The sequence below is a fragment of the Crocodylus porosus genome, unplaced genomic scaffold (assembly GCF_001723895.1).
Source record: "Crocodylus porosus isolate Cpor-Errol unplaced genomic scaffold, CroPor_comp1, whole genome shotgun sequence".
In the NCBI taxonomy this organism is placed as follows: domain Eukaryota; kingdom Metazoa; phylum Chordata; order Crocodylia; family Crocodylidae; genus Crocodylus; species Crocodylus porosus.
The window spans coordinates 9,236,637-9,260,123 of NW_017728943.1; the positions used below are offsets into that span (position 1 = coordinate 9,236,637).

The 23,487-nt window shown below is 46.7% G+C and overlaps 1 protein-coding gene across 5 annotated transcripts in view; it reads right to left on the reverse strand.

Annotated features, from left to right (window-relative positions):
• The window catches only part of HAO2 (hydroxyacid oxidase 2), a 67,400-nt gene that overhangs the window by 38,652 nt on the left and 5,261 nt on the right, over positions 1-23,487 (reverse strand). For 2 of the 5 annotated variants that reach the window (XM_019548639.1, XM_019548641.1), the window contains 5 exons: positions 21,698-21,981; positions 19,921-20,136; positions 18,951-19,109; positions 10,813-10,882; positions 3,193-4,043 (listed from right to left, as the gene is read on the reverse strand). In XM_019548639.1, the coding sequence (XP_019404184.1) occupies positions 3,988-4,043; positions 10,813-10,882; positions 18,951-19,109; positions 19,921-20,136; positions 21,698-21,981 (785 nt within the window). In that variant the 3' untranslated portion in view covers positions 3,193-3,987. Of the gene's footprint in view, positions 1-3,192; positions 4,044-10,812; positions 10,883-18,950; positions 19,110-19,920; positions 20,140-21,697; positions 21,982-23,487 lie in introns of those variants that run through there. The other 3 variants (XM_019548642.1, XM_019548643.1, XM_019548644.1) reach the window with 2 other exon arrangements.

The window sequence follows — 23,487 nt, forward strand, 5'->3', positions numbered from 1 at the left end:
TGTGCCTGTTGCCCCGCTTCAAAGGGGTTTGAGGCAGGGCAAGAGGCACGTGCATGCTAATGTGGACTTGCCCATTGGGTGCACATAGTTTCAAGAGACAAAACCATGGCCTGTCTATGATCAGGAGCTCTTTGCAAGTTTAGACACAGAATTCACAGACAGTTACAATTCCCTTAATAATTACCCTTTTTTTTTTAAAAAAAATCAAAATACAATTTTACTTCCCAATGATCCTCTATTCCCTCTTAGCAGGTAAGGTATTATTAACAACCAAGTCAGACAAAGAGACAAGAGACAGGTCTATAACCCAACCTTTTATTGATTACACACCAAAGCACAAGAACAAGTATTTGTCTTTATGCCTATCTAGCTACCTGCAACAGCATGATAAAGATTCTAATTTGTCCTGGTTGTGAGGGGGAGACAAAAGAGAGGAGCAAGGTGGCGTCAGGGTGTTTTGAATTTGCTGACATGTAATATCAGCATCACCTACCCCTATTACTAAAAGCCAGGGCAGGTTCCAGAAAGCCTGATGGCAAGGAGAGGCAGGTGTGAGCTGCCTGCATGAATTGAGCCACTGTTTGCAGGAGGCCAGGCTGCTGCTGACAGAATTAGCAGTACTTGGGCCCCAGGAACAGAGAACAGACCAGAAGGGAACCAGGCTTGGGGCATAAAAGCCCAGCCTCTGAGCACAGAAGGGGCAGTCTGACCCTGTCTGTCACATGGCAAGGAGCTCTAAGTGGGACTGGTGGCATTTAGGAGCCAGCTTGGCCCAGGTAAGGTATGTAGTGGGCTGGGGGTGTAGTGACAAGTCTACCAAGGCAGGAGGGCTCAAAGAATAGAGACCCATAGGGTTCTACTGTTAGACCTGAACTCCATCTGGTGCCCAACAACTAGGGAGACAATGATCCAGTTGCACAGGGAGAAAACACTAGCACACATTGCTTGGAACAGCTTTATTCAGAATGGAGACAGCTTTCGGCAAAGATCCAACAAACTGGGGACCTGCAGTGAACATTAGTTTTTTTCCCCACGTTTATACACCTTGGTGCATGCTCATTAACATTTACTCCACCTCTGTCCCTCCTTTGTTCCACCCATATTCCCTCCTATCTCAAGCTCTGCCTGTGTTTACTGTTTGTTTCATTAGCATAGAATTGCCTATGCATTTCATTCATTTACATGCTTTTTTCTTATGAGCACATGTGTAAGACCGTGAACCCGGCTTTTTTCGATGAATTGCTGTTTTCTTGCTGACTCCTTCAGCTTCAAGGTCTTACTTCTGCTTTATCTCCTGACAATAGCTGGTGGGCTGCATCCTGTTCTCCTTACACCATATATCCTACACACTACCACATAGGCAAGCACTTTCCTAACAAAGAATCTTGCAATATTACTTTTAATATATCATTCTGCCTTGTGGTCAGCAGCTCTGCTGAGCCACAGATTAAAGCCTTTATTCAGCTACTGATCCAGTGCTCCCCAAGATCCAAATATTTTCACCCTAATGTCTATATTTGAGTTAAAACCAGAGGACCAAGTTGTGGCAAAAGAGTGGATTGGAATCCACATAACGGGGTGCCTGGGACACTCTGGGTGTCAAGCCCTGCCAAGGGACATGGGGAGTGAGCCAATCGGGGCCAAGAAGTCCAAGGCCTGATTACTGAGAGACATGGACTAGGGCTGAAACCCAGGAGCTGAAGTCTGAGGCAATGGACCAGGGTTGTGGGCTTGGCTGGAGAAACCTATACCAATGCCAAGATGGCTGAAGCCACAACAAGTGCTTTTAAGGCACCTCAGGCCTCAAGGGGAAGCACCTCCCAAGAGGAGCGTAAAGACTGACTATGCTCTGCCCTCTGAGTGTGGGCAGAGAAGCTCAAAGACGGGACCCAGGGATCACCAGGTGCTGGGAGCTGACCCACAAGCCTGCTACATGAGGTTTTCCCAAAATACTCCCTTGTCTCCATCCAATATTTATGTGTTTTATTTTAATAAATATTTTGTGATTGGTGTTGTTCTTTTGTTTTGCTGAGGCTTTGGGAACTTTACTGACACAGTTTTTCTGTGGACTTGGAACATGACAATTAGCTGGGGCTGTGTCCTTGTGAAAATTACAATCCTGAGGAAGAGGAATTTTTTATTTCTTTTCCTTACCAGCTGGGAAAGCTAATTGCTATAGTCCATTTCTAGATTTTTTTTTGAGTATCTGTGAATGTTTACTCTGAAACAAGCTTTGTGGCCTATCTTAGCCACACTTCTGCAACTTAGCATAAGTTGCTTGTAAATGGCCATGGGTGAAAACAGGTTAACAAAATGCATTAATATTTTAGCAGGATTCCAGCAGACTACATACAACCTAATTCTAATATCAAAAGGCAAAACATCTGTTGTTTCTTTTAGCTGCTGTTAAGTGCTTCACAAAGCAGTTAGCCATTCTTGGCTTAATCTAATATTAGTGGCTTTGATTAAACAGATTCTTATTCCACTTTACAAGGCAACTGCTTGTGACTTGAATGCAACATTATTGATCATATACCAGCTTAAGCATATATTATTCATGACTCATGCTTTTGCTTTGTCTGCAGTTTGTACCAGTCAGTGTGGTCTGTTGGTCACTGAACATGTCTATAGCCTAAAACAGTGGTGCTCTACCCCTGGCCCACAAGCCAAGGCATCCAGTACCATCATCTGGTCCGTGGGGCTCCCTATAGACACATGGCCCTGCATGCTAGATTGGGCATGCACAATGGTGCAAGGCTGGGCAGGGGCAGTGTGGGACACTGGAACCTGATCTCAGCATGTGGCACCAGGTGGGGGTGATCCAATCCCTTGTGCACAGGGCTGAGGGCACAGCTCGGAGCCCTGGCGCTTGATCCCAGCATGTGGGGCTGCACAGAGGTGGGAAGTGGGGGGTGCCACAGGGCCCTATCCAGCCTGTGGATTGGCTCAGCCCCATTCATCTAGCCCACAGGCCAGAAGTTTGGGCACTGCTGGTCTGCAACATGGGCTGAGCCCAGTCATGAAGCTTTCGTCTGCAGCAGGACCTTGAGAAGGAAATTGAGCATATCATCTCTGCTCCAGGGAGAAATGGGAACCTTTAGTACCGGCAACAGAATGGGAGCTGCCTCTGAAGACTATGCCAACCATAAATGCATGTTCTCCTATTATTAAACTGAGCTCAGGCCACTGATGACCATATGCCTGTGCTGGCCCACTGCTGAGGAGACTGCAGTCATTTATACAGTGCCATAGCACTTCACAAAGCAAGGCCTGACCCCAGAAGAGCTTACAGTACAAGCTTGGCCAGTAATGAGAGGATTCTGCATAGAGTAAGGTATGGAGGAGCAAGGGCTTGAATGATGGGTGTTCTGAGTTTGGTTATGTCTGTACCATGCTGATTGTTTTTTGTTTGTATTTGGTAAGGGAGCAGGTCATCAACAGCTGAAGGGACAGCCAGAATAACTTTCAGGGGGACAGTGAGAAGGTTACACAGCTGTAAGTGTGCATGGGAGAAATCGGGTTCTTGGGGTAGAAGGGAGGTCTTGACTGCTGTGTCCAATGAAAGGATGCTAAATAACAGAACAGGCTGAAGAAGTCAGGCTGAAGAGGTGAGGCTAGACGTGCCCCCCCGCACTGGCAGTCAAGCAGGATGGAGTTGGGAAATAAAAGGCAACACTTGGGGATCAGGCTATTCGCAGGTAAATACATATGAACATAAGCAAATAGCTTCTTCTGCACTGCAGCAAATTGCTAATTGCTTCACATCATAGGTTTAGAGTGATCTTTGCCTATATGGTGCCTTCCATGTCTCCACCACGTAGTGTTAGAGTTTTTTTTCTTGATGCTACACTTGTCTATATGGTTTAGCAGACTTCTGATATGTGTGCATTCCCTTTGTCCTGCCTTTTCTCCCTGAATATGTACCAGCCCTTGATAGTCAACAAGCATTGCTTCTGTGTTTGCACACTGGGGAGTGCAGGAAGCTCTCTACAGCTTAGAGAACTGGACAAGGTGTCGGCCAATTTCTGTGACATTGTGACAGCCTGAAAAAAACACAGGATTGAAGCTGTTTATTCAGGTGTAGGATGGTTTGTAGCTAAGGTGCCAGGCTGAGACCTGGTTGTTTCTCACTGTGCTGCAAACTTACAGGGCACTGACAGACATACAGGCCCCCATTTTACATAAAGCACTATGAGTTAGAGCACTCCCTAACACAGGGGTAGGCAATGTGTTTTGGCCAGAGTGCCGAAAAAACCACAGTGTCTACCTTGGAAGGTGCCAGAGTGCCGACGTGCCAGAGCAGCTGTTTTACAGCCTCCCGGGTGCAGCTAGCCCACAGGGCCCAGTATGCCTGCAGCAGGGCTTGCAGCCTCCCAGCTGCCTGGTGGGAGCAACCTGGGCTCCATGGCTCGCAGCACTGCTGGCGGTGTTGTGCCAAGCAAAATGGCCTCGCGTGTCATGCTCAGCATATGTGCCAGGAGTTGCTGACCCCTGCCCTAATGCAACAAACATTTGTCTGTTGGGTTGGGAGGGCGAGGGTGAGAATCGAGTTCCACTTTAGATAAAGCCTGAGGAGTCTGCCTGCAGCCTCTCTTCTCCAACTCTGCCTCCCCACTCCAAGCTCTGGTGCAACCTGCAGGAAGGGAGGGGGCAGAGGGTGAGGGGATAAGTTGTGGGCTGGGGTTGACCAGCATGAGTTGGAGTGGGCAGGCTGGGGAGGGTTGTGAGGTGGGAGTCTCCAATCCATCTGATGCTCCTCCAGCTCAGGCTGGACAAACCACAGGCCATGGCTTGCTCCCCTTCTCCTTTGCCCCCTCCTTTCCTGCAGACAGCAGTGGGGGTGGAGCTGGGTCAACCCAGATCACATGACAGATTGACCCTAGGGAACTGAAGCACCTTAGGGAACTTCTAAGGGGAGTACCTTCATCTGATCCCTCACTTGATGAGGGTTAATTTTTCATATGATCAACCACGCTTAAAGCACTCTGCAGCCATGAACATGTGTCATGGCATGGCTGTAAAGCACTTTCAGGGAGCTGACTGCACAACAAATGTAATTTCTGTCTGTGCCCACAGTGTGATCCCATGTAAGTCATCAACTCTTAAGTCTCAAAAGGCTGCTTAAGTGTTGCAATATTCAATGCCTAGTGGAGTGCACCTAGTGAGGTACGCAGGCTCCTTATAAAGCTTATAGGAACAGTCAGATGCCTAAGGAAACGGACCTTCAGAAACCAGCAGAATATGGAGCTTACAAGTCAAGCCAGGCAAGAAATGCAGCAAGAAGGACAGAGCTTCCATGACAAAGCAGCTGATCTAGACAAAAACAAGCACTTCTCTCTGGGTTCCTCAGCTGTGTGTGCACTCCTGGAGCTAAGTGCCTAGCTTTCATCTGTGAAAAGAGAGGGAGGCCACGTCCACTTCCTGCTTAGTTATCCAAGTGATCTGATTCTTCCCTGAATTTTGGTAGTGATTTAGGTTCAAATCATCACACTTCTGACTCTCATCTCGGGGAATAGCCCTAATTCTCAAGGTCTTGGGCATTCAGTTTGGGTCATTCCTCTTAGTAGAACTAATGAGGCATTCTTTGGGGGCAGGAAATGGCTTCTCCTTATTCTTCCACACTGAGCTCCCACCACTAGGTAAGGGTATCAGCCTCCTTCTCCCTGAACCATTAACTACTTGGTTCTTTATTCAAAGTTGTACCTCTGTAAATGCAGATGAGGGGGTCTCATCCTAGAAACACCCTGCAGCCTAGAAGTCAAAGCACTCCCCTTACAAGGGTGGGCTGAGGTCTAAGTCTCTGCTGTAGTCTATATGTGAGTCCTGGCTGCCGAGTGGTCTTACTGCTAGAGTATTCCAGGATAAACATGCCTACTTTAAGATATGCAGAAGAACCAGTCTTCAGGGCTGACTGATCTTTGGCTTGATCTAAGGCAACACTCATGTGCACAGTGCCTGTGGAATTAAGCTGCAGCTGAGCAGTGGGTGGCAGATTGGTGCATGCACCTAGAGAAGCAGGTATGTGCATTAGTACCGTCAAGGCTCTAGGCTCTTATGTTCCTGTCTTTCCTCTAGAATGAGAATAATAAAGTTCTTGTTTTAAATTGGCTTCTATGTGCTCTGGAGCAGGGACTATCTTTTCTTAAGCAAATATGTAGCATCTATCAGGTTGAGGCTTGCAGGTAAAAAGGCTTCTAAAGTTACTTTATATACCAAAGCCCTTTTCTGAGAAAATGTTAAGCTTGAAAAGTCAGATTCTCTCATGGGGAAGGTGTGAAGATGCATTCGTTCATAACTTTAAAACATTCAATTGTTGCTGTAATGAGTGCCTTGAAAAGCCCGTGAGGAAATAAACAATTCTGAGTCCAGTAAAGTTGAAAGTCTCAAACAAAGGCCATAAGAATGTATTATTGTAGCTAGTTTAGGGCGACCTGAGTACAAGTTCTAATCTAAAGGAAAGCAGGTATCTAGAAGAATTCCATTCTCCCAATTTAGAGTATAACTGTTAGCTGACATAGTGAATAGCTTTACACAAGGGTAAAATTCCTCTTGACCAAAGTTGGACCTAAATTTAGGTGCAGACATTGGGTTTGATCCAACTACTGCTAATGTAACTGAAAAGACTTCCATTAGATTACAACAGCAATTGAATTGTGCCTCTTCTAAAGGGAGAATACCTTTCCAAGGCCATAATATCCATAAAGCAATCCCAACTTCATTAATGCATTTATCCATTGACTCCATGTAAAATGCATATGAACCCATGAGTCTTGCAGTTTTTGCCATATAGTGGCTCAGATTCAACAGGAGTATGGAGAGTGCCCACATAGCAGCATTGTCTCTAGCCTGGGCGTTCTCTTGGGACGTGGGGAATGTGGGTATGAATCCCCTAGGCCAAAATATTTTTTGCATCCTCATACCACTTTCTAGAGTGCTTGTAATTGCCACACATTAGTATCACCTGCAGATTTGATCTCATTCATCATACCTCTGGCATTTTAATAGAAAAAGTTATCATTTCCTTTTGTAGCTTTTTGACTCCCAGCCTGATTCTGATTGTATACCTGAGTTCTAGAACTTTTCCTTGCACTCATCCTTGGTTGTGTGCCCCAGTTTCAAATTCTTCAGAATTATGACTCCCCTGAGGCATCTTCCCCTGAGAGGGCTCATCCACACATGCAAGGATGTGTGCTTGCAGCAGCTCAAGTAGCAGTGTTACAAATTTGTGCCAGAGATTTGTGCCTCAGCACACATACCTGAACATGCACTTTGGTATGGTGCAAATTGTGCCACTTGGGGCACAATAACTGCTCAGCTTCTTCTGGATCTTCAGCCAGGGGGAGCTAGAGGCTGGAGCCAGTACCAGTAGTTTAGGGCTAAAAAGTAGTTTAGGGGTACTTGCCCTCAGGAGCTTCTCAGAGATGAGCCTCTGGGAGCAAGTTGGCCATGCCCCTTCCAGTCCCAGGCTGTTGCTATTGCTGCTGCAAGCTTGGTCTTAGGAGCTTCTGGGGAGAGGATGGCTGGGCCCCTTCCTGCCCCTGGCTACTGCTAGCTGCTGGCTTGTTCTCAGAGATTTTGGGGGTAAGTTGGCTGCACCTCTTCCTGTCTTGGACTGCTTTTGCTGCCCCGCTATGGGGAGGGTCTTCTGTTGTTAGCAGCTGTTCCCCCTCAGGGAGGGGCCCACCACACTGTGCTGCACCCCAGCTTCTGCACCCCTGTTCCAGCCTGCTGCTCAGCCCACCAAGTTGCAGTCGGGGGACAGCTTGGGGAGGGAGCCTGTACTGTCTATGGGGCCCTCCCCCAGTATCACTACCGGAGCCTAAAGGTGCCTTGCCTGCCCCAGCTGCCTTGGCAGTCCACCCCCCACCTTCACCTCCACTTGCACCTGAAGCACACCCTGAGTGGCTGAACTGGAGAGCTACTACAGCTGTTGCTGCTACTGCTACCATCTGTTCTGCTGTTGCCCCCTCTCAGGACAAAGGGAGACTCCCTGCTGCACCACTTTGCATCACTCAACATCATACCTGCACTGGATTACTTCCTTAACTGATTGCTTCTGCAGTCCCCCACAGCTGCCTTACTGCATCTGATTCTGCTTTGTTTTCCTGCTTACAGCTCTGCTGCTGAGTGCCTGGCTGGAGGCCTGAGGGGCTCCTGGACTGATCTTCAACAAACAAAGCCCCATCACCACTCTAGCAATCTTCTACATCTGCCTCAGCAGCCTCCCCTGTGTGTTTTTGCCCTTGTGTGGTAAGTTCTGTGGTCTGCTCCTGCTACCCTGGTGTTTGTTGTGTGGCTGAATAAGCCAGTTCAAGCTCTGCGTGGGCAACCAGGACCAGCTGGAGGCTCCTCTCAGTGACTTTTCACACCTGGGCCTATGAACTTTACTTCATTAGCCTTCCAGGTACAGAAACTCATGGACTTAATATAGACTTTGGAATTCAGACACACTACAACCTGCTCCCCAGGTACCTCTCCACTTTTACCTGTGCTGCTACATCCCCCTTCCACCTGCCCACCCACCTGCCTGGTCTGAAGGAGGGGAAAGTGTTGGGGAAAGCCAGCTGGCAGGCACTCCATGTCTTCCTTCAACACATCCTCATTCCCTCATCCCCAAGCCCTACTTATCTCCAGGAATGAAGAAAACTGCTCTTGCTCCTGTGGCAGCCTCTGGTAAGTGATTGCATTGGGTACCACCCTCTTCCCCCTATCCCTCCCCCTCTGGGCAGGGCTGGGCTTTCCTGCTCCTTTTGCCAACGGCTCTTTCAGGCTGGAACTCAGTAAGCCTGCAGAGCTCTTTGCAAAAGGGGGAAATCTGTGTGTTTCCCTCCTAAAAAGGAAAATCACATTTTCTCCAGTTAAACTGGGAAATCCATGCTTTTCTCTGTTTTTCCATGGGAAATGGAAAACCTGGATCCCTGGTTATAACACTGGAGAGGAACAAAGAGTGTGCATCACTTGGCAACTTCATCCAAGTGAGATCACCACAAACTTAAAGCAAGACACCCACAGAAGATGATCACGCCATCTTCCTGTGTGCATCCCTGGGGCACAGTGTATGGTGAGAGCTTTTGCTTGCTTGCTAATTGTCATATGTTGCTACTGTGTATCAATAAAGGTCTCCGAGTTATCAATAGGATATGTTGTGATTGGTGTTGCACTCTGCCCACAATTGAGCATCTGCTGCTGATTCTTAAAATCAGGTCAACAGCTCTGTGTGCATCTCTTGTGAATGTATAACAGTAGCTAAGGCCTCAATATGTGGTCAGTCAAAAACACACAGCTAACAGGTGTCAGACTCTGGAGCAGAAGGCAGGCCTCCCATGTTTTAGCCCCAGAGCTGAGGGGCTAGGGAACTCAGCTGCGAGGTGGAACATCCAGGTTTTAGATTCCTTTTCCCCCGTGGGGGTCTTAACCTGGGTCTTTCTGATATCCTAGTATAGGGGTAGGCAATTATTTGGGCTGCATTGCTACTTAAGGAATTTTGGTGAAGAGTTGAGGGCCGGGGCCAGCCTCAGCTCCTTGTCACAGCCATTGTGAAGCTGAGCTGGGTGAGGGGGGTGTGGGGAGGGGAGGCAGAAAGATGCCATTGATCCTATCCAGGCTGGTCTGCCCCATACCCGCTACCGGGGTGGGGGCAGACAGAGCCAGGTAGGCAGGCAGAGTCTCCATGGAGACCTGCCAAGGACTCCTGCAGGCAGGATGTGCTGGGCCAGGCAGATGGGATGGGGCCATGGGCAGGCAGAGAGTGGTGTCTGGGAATGGGACAGGCAGGTGAGGCCAGGGCTGGGATCATAGGGAGGTGATAGCATGGGTCTGGGGTCCAGGGCAGATTGACAATCTGCTCCTTGCATGTCTCCATGATGGGTGCTGGTTCCATGGGCAGCAACATTGCAGGGACATGCAAAGAGTGAATTGTGGTGCTGCCTTGGGTCCCAGTCTTGCACAGTTACCACCCCATGATCCCAGCCCCACCTGCCTGTCCCACTCCCAGACTCTTCTCCCCACCTGCCTGTGGCCCCATCCCACCTGTCTGGCCAAATGCACCCTGCCTTCAGGGTTCTTGTGCTGGTCTCCAGGAAAACCCTGACCATCAGTGTCTGGTGCCCCTAGTGGTGGGTGTGGGGAGAACAGGCCAGAGTGCCCAGGCAGCAGAGCTGGGTCCAGTGGAGGTGGTGGTGGAGATACTGGTAGTGGCAGCTGGAAGAAGTCACTGCTGTGGGGGTTGCCAGGAAGCCTCTGCACCACCCTCAACCCACTGCTATGCTGCCTGGCCCCATGGACTATAACTTTTGCCAAGAGCTGCATGAGGAGAGAGAGTGAGCTGATCTCCATGCCAGGTAGCATCTTCATGCCCAGGGGCAGCAGGATAGGCTACACATGCTGTCCCCCCGTGCTTTGACTAAGCGGAGCTAAGGGACCTGCCACAGGCAAGATAGAGTCACTTGGCAGGCTGAATTCAGCCTGCAGGCTGTATTTTGCCCCCCTCCCCCCCCGTTCTAATATAATGCATTAACCACCTCTGCACAGGAAACAGTCTGTTCTCTGGCACTCTTTGAAGCTGGATCCCTGGCAGCCTGAGAAGAAGATGTGTGAGACCAGGAGGAAGACTGCGAAGTACTGCTTGCATTCATTGTTATGCTGGCTGCTGACATGAAAAGAAGCAGGGGTGGGTGAGCCTGGATCCTTGCTTCCAGTGAGACAGGACTTACTACATTATTGCATGTACAGTATCTAGTGCATTCACTCAGGCAAAAGTGGCAAAACTTTTTTCCTCACCAAATACTAATCAATCATGGAAAAATATCTTACCAGCCAGGGCCATTGACAAACGAAGTTCATCATGCAAAATCTGCAAAACTTCTTGTAGCCCTTCTTCACCCTGTTTCAAAAGAGCATGGATGGAAGGTAAGAGAGATTCAATAACTGAATAACAAAGAATAAAGAATGTACTATGAGAATTGGGACAACACTTGGGCAGTGCCAATTCTAGACTCTCAGATAAATAGACTCTTAGGATAACATAGTGGTTATCTCAGTTTACAGGTGGCTAATTTCAATACTTTCTGGGATGAAGAAGGAAACCTAAGTTGTCTTTCACCTAAAATAGACTCTAGATACTTTTTCATAGACATTAGAGCTGGATGGGACCTTGTAAGATCACTGGGTCCAGCCTCCTGCCCAAAGGGCAGGAAGTCAGCTAGGGCCAAAGGATCCCAGCAAGATAAATGTCCAAATGTTTTTTGAAAGTGTCCAGAGTAGGTGCTTGCACCACCTCTGTGGGGAGTTTGTTCCAGGCCTTGGGGGATTGGACAGTAAAGAAGTTTTTCCTTATATCCAGCCTAAAATGGTCTTGCAGGAGTTTGTGACCATTGGACCTTGTCATCTCCTGGGGTGCTCTAGTGAACAGGTCTTCCTCCCAGATCCTGATGCACACCCCTTATGTACTTATAGGCAGCCACCAAGTCACCCCTGAGCCTGTGCTTCTCCAGGCTGAAGAGTCTCATGGTTTGCAGCCTCTCTTCATAAGGCCTATTCTCTTGCCCTCTGATCCCAGGGATTGAGGTCAAACTGATTGGCCTGCAGTTTTCCAAGTAGTCTTTTCTCCCTTTCCCTCTCCACATTGGCCCTCTTCCAATCTTCAGGTACTTTGCCTGAGGACCATGAGTTCTCGTATATCCTTGCCAGTGGCTGCAATATGATATCTGCCAGTTCCTTTAGCACTCCTGGCTGCAACCTGTCCAAAACAGCTGATTTTATGGGAGTTCAGCTTCTCCAGATGCTCCCTCACAAGATCCATGTCAGTGGTGGGCATATATTCATCTTCACCCTGGTCGTTCTGCATCATGTTAGGCAGGGTGGTTCCTTTGGGCTAGTGAAAAACTGATGTAAAGTAATCATATTTCATAGATTTTTATATAATAGACATTCAGGCTGGAAAGGATTCTGGAGGATCATTGAGTCCAGCTCCCTGCCCCAGGGGCAGGAAGTCAGCAGGGATCATAGGATCCCAGCAAGATAAACATCCAAAAGTGTCTTGAAGGAGTTCAAAGTGGGTGTTTGAACCACCTCCAGTGGCAGACTATTCCAAAATTTGGGGGCTCGGACAGTAAAGAACTTCTTTTTTTTTCCAGCCTGAAATGGTCGCAGAGGAGTTTGTGACCATTTGATCTTGTCATCCCTTGGGGTGCTGTGGTGAACAGACATTTCCCCAGATCCTGGTGGACACCCCTAATAAACCTTATAGGTGGCCACCAGATCGCCCCTAAGCCTGTGCTTTTCCAGGCTGAAGAGTCCCATGGCTCTCAGCCTCACGTCATAAGATCTGCTATCCTGACCTCTGATCACATGTGTGGCTTTCCTTTGCACCCTCTCAAGCTTCTCCACATCCTTTTTGAATTGTGGAGCCCAAAACTGGACACAGAACTCCAGCTGCGGCCTCACCAAGGCAGAGTACAACGGGAGAATGACGTCCTGGGATTTGCTTGAGAAGCATCTATGGATGCAAGCCAGGGTTTTGCTCGCTTTACTAGCCACAGCATTGCATTGAAGGCTTATGTTTATTTTGAGGTCAGTCATGACCCCTAAGTCCCTTTCATCTGTAGTGCTAGCCAGCGTAGCACTGCCAAGCCTATAAGCATGCTGCAGGTTTTTCCTCCCAAGGTGGAGAACCTTGCCTTTTTTTGGTGTTGAACACCATCAGGTTCTCATCCACCTATTTCATGAGCCTGTCAAGATCTACCTGGATCACCCTCCTGTCCTTAGGTGTAGATGTTTTACAAAGTTTGGTGTCATAGGCAAACTTGGCCAGCCCACTTTTACTTTTTAATATGAAGACGTTAAAAAGTAAAGGATAGAGCCTTGAGGGACTGCACTGGTCACAGGGCACCACAACGATTTGACTTCCATAAACCAACACCCTCTGGGTCCTGCTGCAGAGCCAAGTCCCCAGCCAGCGGATTGTGAGGTCAAGGTCACAGTTCGCCAGTTTTGCCAAGAGGTGATCATGGGATACCAGATCGAAGACTTTTTTTGAAGTCAAGATATATGACATCAATCTCTTCCCCCTTGTCCAGGTGATAGCTCACGTAGAAGGAAATGAGATTGGTCAAGCAAGACCTACCCACAACAAATGCGTGTTGGGTATCCCTCAGGATATTGCCATCAGCTAGCATGTATAGGATGGCCTCTTTGATAATCTTTTCTAAGACCTTCCCCAGGATAGAGGTCAGGCTGATGGGCCTGTAGTTTGCTGTATCTACTTTCCTCCCTTTTTTGAAGATAGGCACACATTGGCCTTCTTCCAATCATCGGGTACTTCACCAGAGCACCAGGAGTTCTCAAAGACCCGTGCCAGTGGGCAGAGCTATGATGCCTGCCAGCTCTTTAAGTACCCTTGGGTGTAAGCCGTCAGGGCTGGCTGACTTGAAGGTATCCAGCCTGTTAAGGTGTTCCTTCACAAGGTCAGCTTTGATGGATGGTAAGGAATTTCTTTCACCCAGGCCTCCCTGTCCCGCAGTGGGCAGGTGAATCCCATGAGACTGGAAAAACTGATGTAAAGTACCCATTTAGCAAGTTTTTTCTTTTTCTTGGGCATTGGTTGTCAGTTGTCCCATCTGGTTTAGCAGGGGTCCAATGTTGCCCTTGATTTTTTTTTTTTCTTTTCCTCCTGCTCCCCACATACCTAAAAAGGGACTTTTGATTGTCCTTGATATTTGTAGCTAGCTGGATTTCCATCGCAGCCTTGGCTTTCCTGATTTGCTATCTGCAGGTCCAGACCAGAGCACAGTATTCCTCCTTGGTGGTGGTTCCTGTCCTCCATCCTTTGTAGGTCTTTGTTTTAGGACACAGGAGGTCCGCCAGTTCCTTGGAGAGCCAAGGGGGCTGCTGTGCCCTTTTGCTGCCTTTCCTCCAAGATAGGATAGACTTTGCTTGGGCATCCAGGATTGCTCCCTTGAGGACCAACCACTCATCCTGAACTCCCCTCCCCTTTTGGGTTGTCTCCCTTTTAGGGCCTCACTGACAAGCCTCCTGAGCTTGTCAAAACCAGCTTTCCTGAAGTTGAGGACTTCTGTATTACTGACTGGCTTGCCAGCTTTACGGCAGATGGGTGAAGGTGATTAGCTCATGGTCACTGTCCTCCAGCTTCCCTACAATCATTTGCTTGCTGACTTTAGGTCATTCCCAGTTGCTAGTACCAAGTCAAGCAGCGCTTTACCTCTCATTGGCCTGTAGACTTCCTGCATCAGAAGTCATCCATGCGTGAGAGAAAGCTTTGCGCCCACTTGGATTTGGCTGATTAATTAATCATTAATCAGGTTGTCTTTTTTTTTTCCTGGGTGTCGGTAGTCAGCTGTCCCAGCTGGTGTAGCAGGGGTCCAACATTGCCCTTGTTTTTCTTTTGACTCCCCATATATCTGAAGATGGACTTTTTATTGTCCTTGATTCATGTAGCCACATGGAGTTCAGTTGCAGCCTTGGCTTTTCTAGTTCACTCCCTGCAGGTGTGGATCAGTGCAATATACTCCTCCTTAGTGGTGTTTCCTGTCCTCGATCCATTCTAGGCCTCTCTTTTTAAATGTAGGAGGTCCATGAGTTCCCTGTTGAATGAAGGAGGGTGTTGAGCCCTATTACCAAATTTCCTACGGGTGGGGATGGACTCCACTTGTGCTTCTAGGATCGCTTCCTTAAGAAGCAACCACTCATCCTGAGCTCCCCTCCCTGTGAAATCAAGGCCTCAAAAACAAGCCTCCTAAGCTTATGAAAGTCAACTTTCCTAAAGTCAAGGACTCCTGCATTGCTGGCTGACTTGATCACTTTCACTATGCATTGCAAAGCTGACAACTCATGGTCACTGTCATCCAGCTTCCCTTTTGATTCTAAGGTCACGGATTTAGATAATTTCCTTTGGCCAGTACCAGGTCCAGCAGCACCTTGCCTCTTGTTGGTCCATAAATTTCCTGGTACAGGTACAGCTCATCCATACATGTCCAAATCAGATCAGTCACAAAGCTTCTTTACAAGTGCTCATCCCATGAGATATCTAGGTAGTTGAAGTCTCCCATGATGATCATGTACCAAGATCATGCAGCCTTGGCCAGTTCCCTGGTGAATTCATGGAAAAGCCCTTGTTCCTGGTTTGGAGGTCTGTAGTAGACTCCTACCATTGTATCCCCCTCACTATGTTCCCCTCGTATTCTAACCCAAGGGGTCTCCAGTCATCCTTCTTGGGTTCCAGTCTCAGCTTTGTAGGGTTGGGTAGCCCATCTTCACATAGAGAGCTACAGCCCTGCCCCTCTTTTTTTCAGCATGATCTCTCCTGCACAGGGTATAGCCATTTATACTGGTATTCCAGCCATAGGAGTTGTCCCACCAGGTCTCTGTGATCCCTATGAGATTTGTAGTCATTTCTGTTTAGCAGAAGGACCAGTTCCTCCTATTTATTCACCAAACTCCTAACATTTGTGTACAGGCATGTAAGTGTGCCATTAGAAGCCCTAGGCTTCCTTGTACTCATGGAGAAGCTCTGTTCCTGGGCTGGGGTAGGAGGTGGGTTCCCTTGAGCATCCTAACCTGCTGGTTTTGTGGTTGATTGTTGGTGAACTTGCTCTGGTGGTTTTCTGCCCATCCACCAATGAGCTTAGATTGCTCAGAGTCATGTCATTTGTGCCCATATGGATAAGGCATATAGGGTAGTGGCTGGAGGACCAGATAAGCTTTGGGGTCCTCTCAGCCACATCATGTATATGGGCTCCTGGGAGGCAGAAGACCTCCTGGGCTAAGGGGTCAGGGAACAGACTGCTCCCTCTGTCCCCCTCAGGGAGTCACCCACAATGACCACTTTGTGTTTTCATCTTGGGGATGATAGCTGGTTGTTTCTTTGTCCCTTGCAGTAGCTGGCAGCTCTGCAGGCTCTACTGGTACTGCAAGAGGTTCATACCTATTGCAGAGATCCATGGCGGTGACCCTGGTACAGTGAGCCTTGGGGCTGGAGGCAACCTTTCTCCAACCCCTTGGCTGGACATTATGGGAATGCCTCTTGGCCTCCCTGGTCTTGGCAGGCAACCTAGGTCACTCTTCTGTCCTGGAGTGAAAGGCCTGGCAGTAGGAGTCAATCTCCTGTTTGCCATCCCTATGGCACGCAGCTTCTGCACCGTGGTCTAGAGCTCCACTATCTGGGATTTCAGAGACTTTAATATGGAGCAAACCTCACAAGGGGAGGCTGCAGTGCTCCAGATCTCATATGTCTGGAGTCATGCCAGGCAGCTCCTGCAGCTGACAGCCAGGGGCTCCATCTGAATGGAGACTGGAACCGTGGGTTTCATCTGGGTGGAGGCCTTGGACATCCCGGGGATGGGGGTCCAGCCACAGAAGAGAACCTTGGGGTGCGATGCATCCCACCTACCACTGTGTCAGTACTAGTTAGGTTACCACTGTACCGACCATTCCCTTGAGGCTCCTTGCCTGGGGCTCTGTGCAACCTCCTGCGCAAGCTCCCACACTAACTCGCATGCTGGGCCTAGAATCATGTCTGTTTTGTGCATTCTGTTCGTGAGGCTCCAGTCATGTGGCTCCCTGGGGGGCTGGGTGAAGTAGGAGCTGGGGAGAGGGGGGCGTGACCCTCCTGGGCTCCTTTCAGCTGTCTCTGCAGCTGGGCTAAGTCCTTCCCACCATGAGCCCTCAATTACCTCTGGCTAGGCTGGGGGTCATTGGGGATCCTGGGGTACATGGGGATGCAATGTGCTTCCTCCTGTGTCTTGCTCTGGACCCACAGGCCAAGTGTGGCTTCTGCCATTGGTGGGCCCTTTTAAACTCCATGCATGTTCAGTAGGGCCTGCGAGTGCTGCACCACTCTTGTGGGGCCTGGGGGGTCCCTTCCCCTTTCCCTGCTTCATGGGCTGGGCGGCACTGGTTGCATGGCTCCCTGGGGGGCTGGGCCAAGTGGGGGGGGCATGATCCTCCTCAGCTCCTCTCACCTGCCTCCCTGCAGCTGGGCTAAGCCCCTCTCACCATGGGCCCCCACTTACCTCCGACTAGGCTTTCAGATTACCTCTGCCAGTGGGCTTGTTAAAAAAATTCCAACTTTGCAGGCATCTAGTGCTTCATGTGGTTTAAGCATTTTAAATATTCGAAGGTAGAGTATTTTTTCAGTTAAAAGATTTGGGCCTTGGAAAAATAGCTCACTGTGCCCTTTCTTCTGTAAAAGTGATGCTAATAATCTGAAAAATCCAATTTCCAACTGGAAAATGCATAAGCATACTATTTCTATACTACTTTTTGTCACAGAAAGATGTTAGAGAAAATATTTAGTTTTTTTGTCTTTAGTTTACATTTTTGTCTTTCAAGGGAGCACTGCTGCCAACTCTGAGGTTATGAGGTTCCTTATATTTGGTGCCCTGGCTGTGGGAATCAATTTGCTGGAGAATCTCAGATTTCATTTTAAACGTGTTTCTATACCTCATGGACATAGAGAACATCTTAAAAACATGAGCCAAAAGTCTAAAAATAGAAGTGATATAAAATAATGCATACTTACTTATTTTAAAATTCTGTGTTTTTAGGTCAATCTCATGATCATGGGTACCTGGCTCATATTTTAATCACTTGAATCCAGCAGTAGATTATAGTCACCAAAGCTGAATATGAAATATCTGGACATTTGCCTACCTATAGGAAATGTATTGTTCTAAGTCTTGTCCAAATTATCATTCTATATTTCAGCAGGGGACCAAAAACACTTTTTTTTTTTTTTTCCTCAAGAAAATGACCCTGGACATACTCTGCAAGGGATCCTTACCAAAAGTGCATATTGGCTGTTATTAAGCTATTTTAAAAACCATTAAGTTTACCTCTGTATTGGACAGAGGGGCAATCCCTTTGTGAAAGAATAAGGGGACACAAATCTATCATCAGGTCATACAAATCAATTTCTTGCAGAACAAGAAATCATCCACAGACTGGATTGTGTTAAGTATGGTTTAACCAGGAACTATGGATTCTTATCCCATTTTCTGGATTAGTTTTTGTTAATCCTTTGTCCCAATGGGTTTATTATTTGTTTGTTTCTCTCAGCTCTGCCCCCACTCCCCGCCCTGCTCACTCCTTCCCTCCATTCTTTCCCTGTCTTGTGTATTCAAGTCGGTCACTCCTATTTGATAGGCTGTTCTGTGCACATCCTTTCATAGCATCTGTTGAAGTGAACTCTAGCTCATGGAAGCTTATTCATCTCTGACTCAGTTAGTCTAAAAGGTGCATTTCTATCCTGCCTTCTAAATGTATCTGGACCTGTTCAGGTTCACATCTGAGTGAGATCTTTTTATTTATCACCAGTTTTGTCAATCCAGTTGTTCAAAAATTGTGGGCCAGGACTGTCACCCTTTCATGTGACCAGGTAACATGCTACATTTTGTTGTTAGTGGGGGGGGTTTTAAGTGGGGTTTTTTAAAATTTGTTTTCTAGTTTTGGATTCTTGGGGATTCACATTATCCAGAAATTACTCCATAACGAAGGAAACCTGGAAATGTACTTTTAAACATTTATGAAACCTATAATTCTCAATCATCATATGATTCCAGGAGTCCATAAGTAATTTGACCCATGATAAAGTCAGTTTGGTGGCAATGACAAACTGTCTAGTAAGCTGGAATCATTTATTCAACATGAACACATGTTGCCTGCAATATCTTCATTGTCAGTAGCTAGCATGATCAAGAATTTTCCATTGAAAGGATTTTGATTTAAAAATGGCTTTGTGCCAAAAGAGGCATTTCTGATCAAAATATCTGTTTTAATGGAAGTGTGGGGGGGTTGAAAAAATAAAAACAGGATTTTTGAAAAAAAAATTTTTTTAATTGAATTAGACAGTGGGGTGAAGGTAGGAAAAGGTTCCTACAAAGCATATTGCTGTCTGTGCGAGATTTCACATACAAATTCTGTGTTCTCAAATTTACCTTGTAGGTCAGACCCCATAAGACTGGCCTTCCAATGAAGACACATTTTGCTCCTAGTGCTAGTGCCTTTAATACATCACTTCCTGTCCGTATTCCACCATCTACATAAACTTCAACTTTGTCTTGCACTATGTCCACAACTTCAACCAAAGCATCAATCTGCAAAGAAACAAACATGTTCACATTGAGCTCAAACTGAATTAAGAAAGACAGAGGAAGAGAAGGAGGAATTACACAGATAAACAAATATGTGTAACACTCTGGTAACTGAATATACTGTCAAATCAATATTTATCAGCATACCTCATAACACAAAATGTTAGAAGTGTAGCAAACAACTTCTGCTTCCTGGGCAGCAGTGGTGGCTGAAGTGGGAGAAATGGTGGTCATGTTTGCTGCCATGGCTTCTGCTATTCTTGTACCTCCTTAACATCAGTGCTCAAAACAAGTGTCCCTGTCAACACCCATAGTTATACTACTGCAAAATGTGCCACTAATAAAGTTCTAGATTAAAAAGAAGATCCCACTTGCACCTAGTTCAGCCCATTTTCAAGTGCAAATGATGTACGGGCATATGGTGTGAAATATTTTCAATAAATTTCAAGTTTTAAAAGAAAAATCATTTAATTTGTAAATAAAAAATAATAAAAGATTGAAACATTGTGAAAATTTTAGTAGTAAAAAAAATGGGGCAGTACCTGATGTAAATCCAGGTATCCCAGATAGCAGAGTAGCTGTGAGATCACAGAACCCAGCTTGGGGTTCAACAGCCACCCAAGAATTATTTAGGCTGCACTGTGCTCCATGATGCCAAGAGCCAAGGTAACTCAGACACATCTACAGAAACTGAGGTTCCTGCCATGTAAACACACCCACCATCTGCAGGCACACATGCCAGGACACCATAGTTGTCTGTGTCAACTTTTGCACTCTGTCACCTATGCAATCTATGTATGCATAAAACACTTACAGTGGCAGGTCCTCCATCTAGTTGCCTTCCACCATGATTTGACACAATAATGCCCTGAACTCCATGTCTCACAGCCAAATCCGCATCTTCTCTGGTCAAAATTCCTTTGACAATGATGGGCAAGCTAGTCAAACTCTTCAGCCAATAGATGTCGTTCCAGTTTATAGAAGGATCTATGAAGTTAGGGGGCAGTCCATACTCAGTACATATGTTCTCCTGCAACCATGGGACAGAAGGAAGGAACTTCCATTATAGACTTCAGTAATGTAACACACCCTCACATTCTTTTCTTATCAGAGAGGATGTTAATAAGCTTTGATAACTATTCCATTAACTGGTTTTGTAAAGTGTATATCACTGGAAACAATAATTCTGACAGGGAGTAGTTCTGGAAATAAGAATCTCTGGAAATCAGGTTGAGGTTTCACAGTGATTGTGCTGGCAGGAGGGGCTGCCAGGATATGACAGAGCTAAAGATCAGGTTTTCAAAGCCATCATTTTTTCTGTACAAGGCTGCTTGTCCTTGCTGGACTGGATTATGGACTATCCTGGTCAAGGGAGGTCAAGCAAATGCAACCTTACTATTTGTTACATTTAAGTACAAAAGGTAACAGAGACCAAAGAGGGAAGGGAAGGCTGCTACACACATCCTGGAGTCAACTTTGGTTTGTTTAGTCTTTACTCACAATGGACCCTCACCTCTGCCTTTCAGCCCAAAGGGGTGTTTTTCTACCTGGATGCAAGGTTAAAGTGCCTTGACACATCATGCAATATTGCTAGAGCTGCAAATGTGCTACCAATGGGAAGTGGGGGAGGGTTGCTAAGCTATTATTGTTCATATTCAGAGTAGGATTTTTAAACAAAACAAAAAAAGCTTTCCAGAAGACCAGTAAAAGGGAAATATCTGACCGAGGAACTGAGCCAAATTTGCAAAGGCATTTCGGCACCAAACCCCCATTACTATCAATGAGAGTTGAATGCCAAAATGTATTTATGAATTTGACCCTATCTTCCTGCCAATTTTCAGTCCTCTCCTACAAGATAGTTGTTAGAAAAATTATTTAAAAGACAGCACAATTCTCATGCTATTCAGCTGTGAATGAGAAAACCCCCAGTGGAACATGGCCGTTTTGTGATGGTGAGGCCAGAAGCCCGAGCAGCCCAAGCACTACTGGCATGAACACAGAGCTGGAGGATGGCGCACACTGGCTGATACATACAGAGGCCTTTAGGCTTATTCATGCACAAAAAATGCACTCCTTTAATTAGGTTTGTATGGTACCTTTTTGCCTGTATAATGGCAACTCTGCCAGGGCTTTGTTGGCATAAATGTTTCAGTAAAAATCTCATAGCCTGTCAATGAAACAAATGTAACTATGGTATTTCTGAGTTTAGGCCATTCCTAAGCTTGATGAATAGTGAGTTAACCCATAAAGTTAGGTGGTTAGCTGTGTTGGTATGAAGTCAAGCAGAAAGTAGGGCAAGACAGCACCTTGGAGACTAATTGGTTCAGAGAGGCGTGCACTTTCATATACTATGCATGTGAGGAAGTTTGCTGTTGCCAACAAAAACTCATGGTCTCTGAACCAGTCCCTGAACCAGTTAGTCTCTAAGGTGTCATCCTGTTCTACCTTCTGCCCCAGAAGGTAGCAACCACTACCCTAGCTATGTGGTTATATTCTGTAATCTAGGAGTATCTACATTTGTAACTTCTCTTTCTCACATACACATAATATATTTCTATCTCTGTTAAAAGTGATCAGGTCACTTTACAGACCTCAAAGTTTCCTTCAAAGTTCTTCACTTTCATGTGTGGAGGGAGCTGGAAGTTGTTGTGGATGTCAACTCGTCTCTTGCCGGTGTAGGGCAGATCAGCAGTAAACACTAGGCCTTGGAAACCCAGGGCCTCCACCCGTTGTACCAGCTGTGCTGTGAGTGCCCTGTTGCGGTGAATATAGAGCTGGAACCAACGGAAGCCCCTGGGTGCAGCTGCAGCAATCTCCTCCACAGTGCAGGTGGAATATGTGCTGGTTATATAGCAGGTGTTCATGGCTGCAGCCGCTGTAGAAGATGTTTAAAAAACTCAGCATGATGTACCATGGGTCTGTACACAGGTGTAATGATAAAACACAGCTAATGTCTCAGCATCTTTCATACTCCTATAAAGATATGTATGGATTTGTATTTTTAGTATAAGACACTAAGGTGTCCTACCATCTGGTTAATATGAATCAAGCACTATAAATGTCAAAATTCAACCATAAGACATAAGAAGTGTCATGCTTGGTCAGACCAACAGTCCATCTAGCCCAGTTACTTGTCTCTAACAGTGGATGCTTTAGAGGAAGAGCAAATGATCAGGGTCTATCTAGAGTGAGTTATCCCTTTTCATACTTCCCTGGCATCCACCATTATTGGTTCAGAGATGAAAGACGATAGATCCTTGACTGCTGTATTTAATATCTATTAATGAATCTATCATCCATGAATTTGTCTAGTCCATTTTTGAACTTGGCTGTACTATCTACCCTTACAAACTCCTGTGGTGATAAGTTCCACAAATTAACTATGCACTTTCTCTTGTTAGTTTTAAACCTGTTTCCTCCTAATTCGAGTGGGTCCCATTTAGTTCTAATAATCTAGGACCTGATGCATAACAGTTCTGTAATGAGGTGATCAGTCATTTTGAGGAGGGGGAGTCAGTCCTGCTAACAAAGCCCAGCTGTGGGACATTTGGGTAAGGATGGTCCCACTGAGAGCATTAAAAGCTTTCAGAAGAGTAAGCAAAAAGAAGAGGAAGCAAGCTGTGAAAATTATAGCTTGATGCAAGGAGGGACCACGCTGCTGTGCTGGTGCCAGCACAAAAGTGTTCCACTCCCAGGGCACATCCACACATGCAGGCATGTGCACTTGTAGCAGCACAAATTTGAGCTGAGGATTTTTGCCTCATGGCATGTGCCCGGATATGCACTTTGGCATGGGGCAAGTTGTGCTACTTGGGGCAAAATAACCCTGCCGAGCTCCTCCCAGATCTGCAGTCGGGGGAGAGAAAAACCTGTACTGCACCCCTGCCAGACCTGGCTGGGGTGCCCCCACTCTGCCATCTGGGCAGCTATCGCTCAGATGATGTGCTCCTTGCAGTGGCCCACTTTGAACTGTCAGAGCGTGTCCTTTTGGCCCCAAATGGCCAAGAGGTCAGCCATCTTGTCTGTCCTTCAGCTGGGTCCTCAGTGCTGGCCCTGGACAGGCTCCTCTGCACAGGTCTCACCACCTGCAGAGATTCTGGTGTTCCTTGTTTATGAATTGCAAATTCTGTAATAAGAAACCCAAAATCTCTCATTAAAAAACCCAAAATAGTGTCCTTCCACTATTAAAATGAAACACCACTATATAGAGAGAGGGCAATGTTTTATTGATATATTTGGGCAATGTTGTGCAATGTTATATTGCTATATTTACAAATAGAAAGCAGTTTGGGGGGGATTGGGGGAGTTTGTGGGTGGCTGTAGCATTTGTGAGGGTGAGGTATGGGGCTTGTGTGGGGGTTTGTGGCTGGGTATGTGGGTG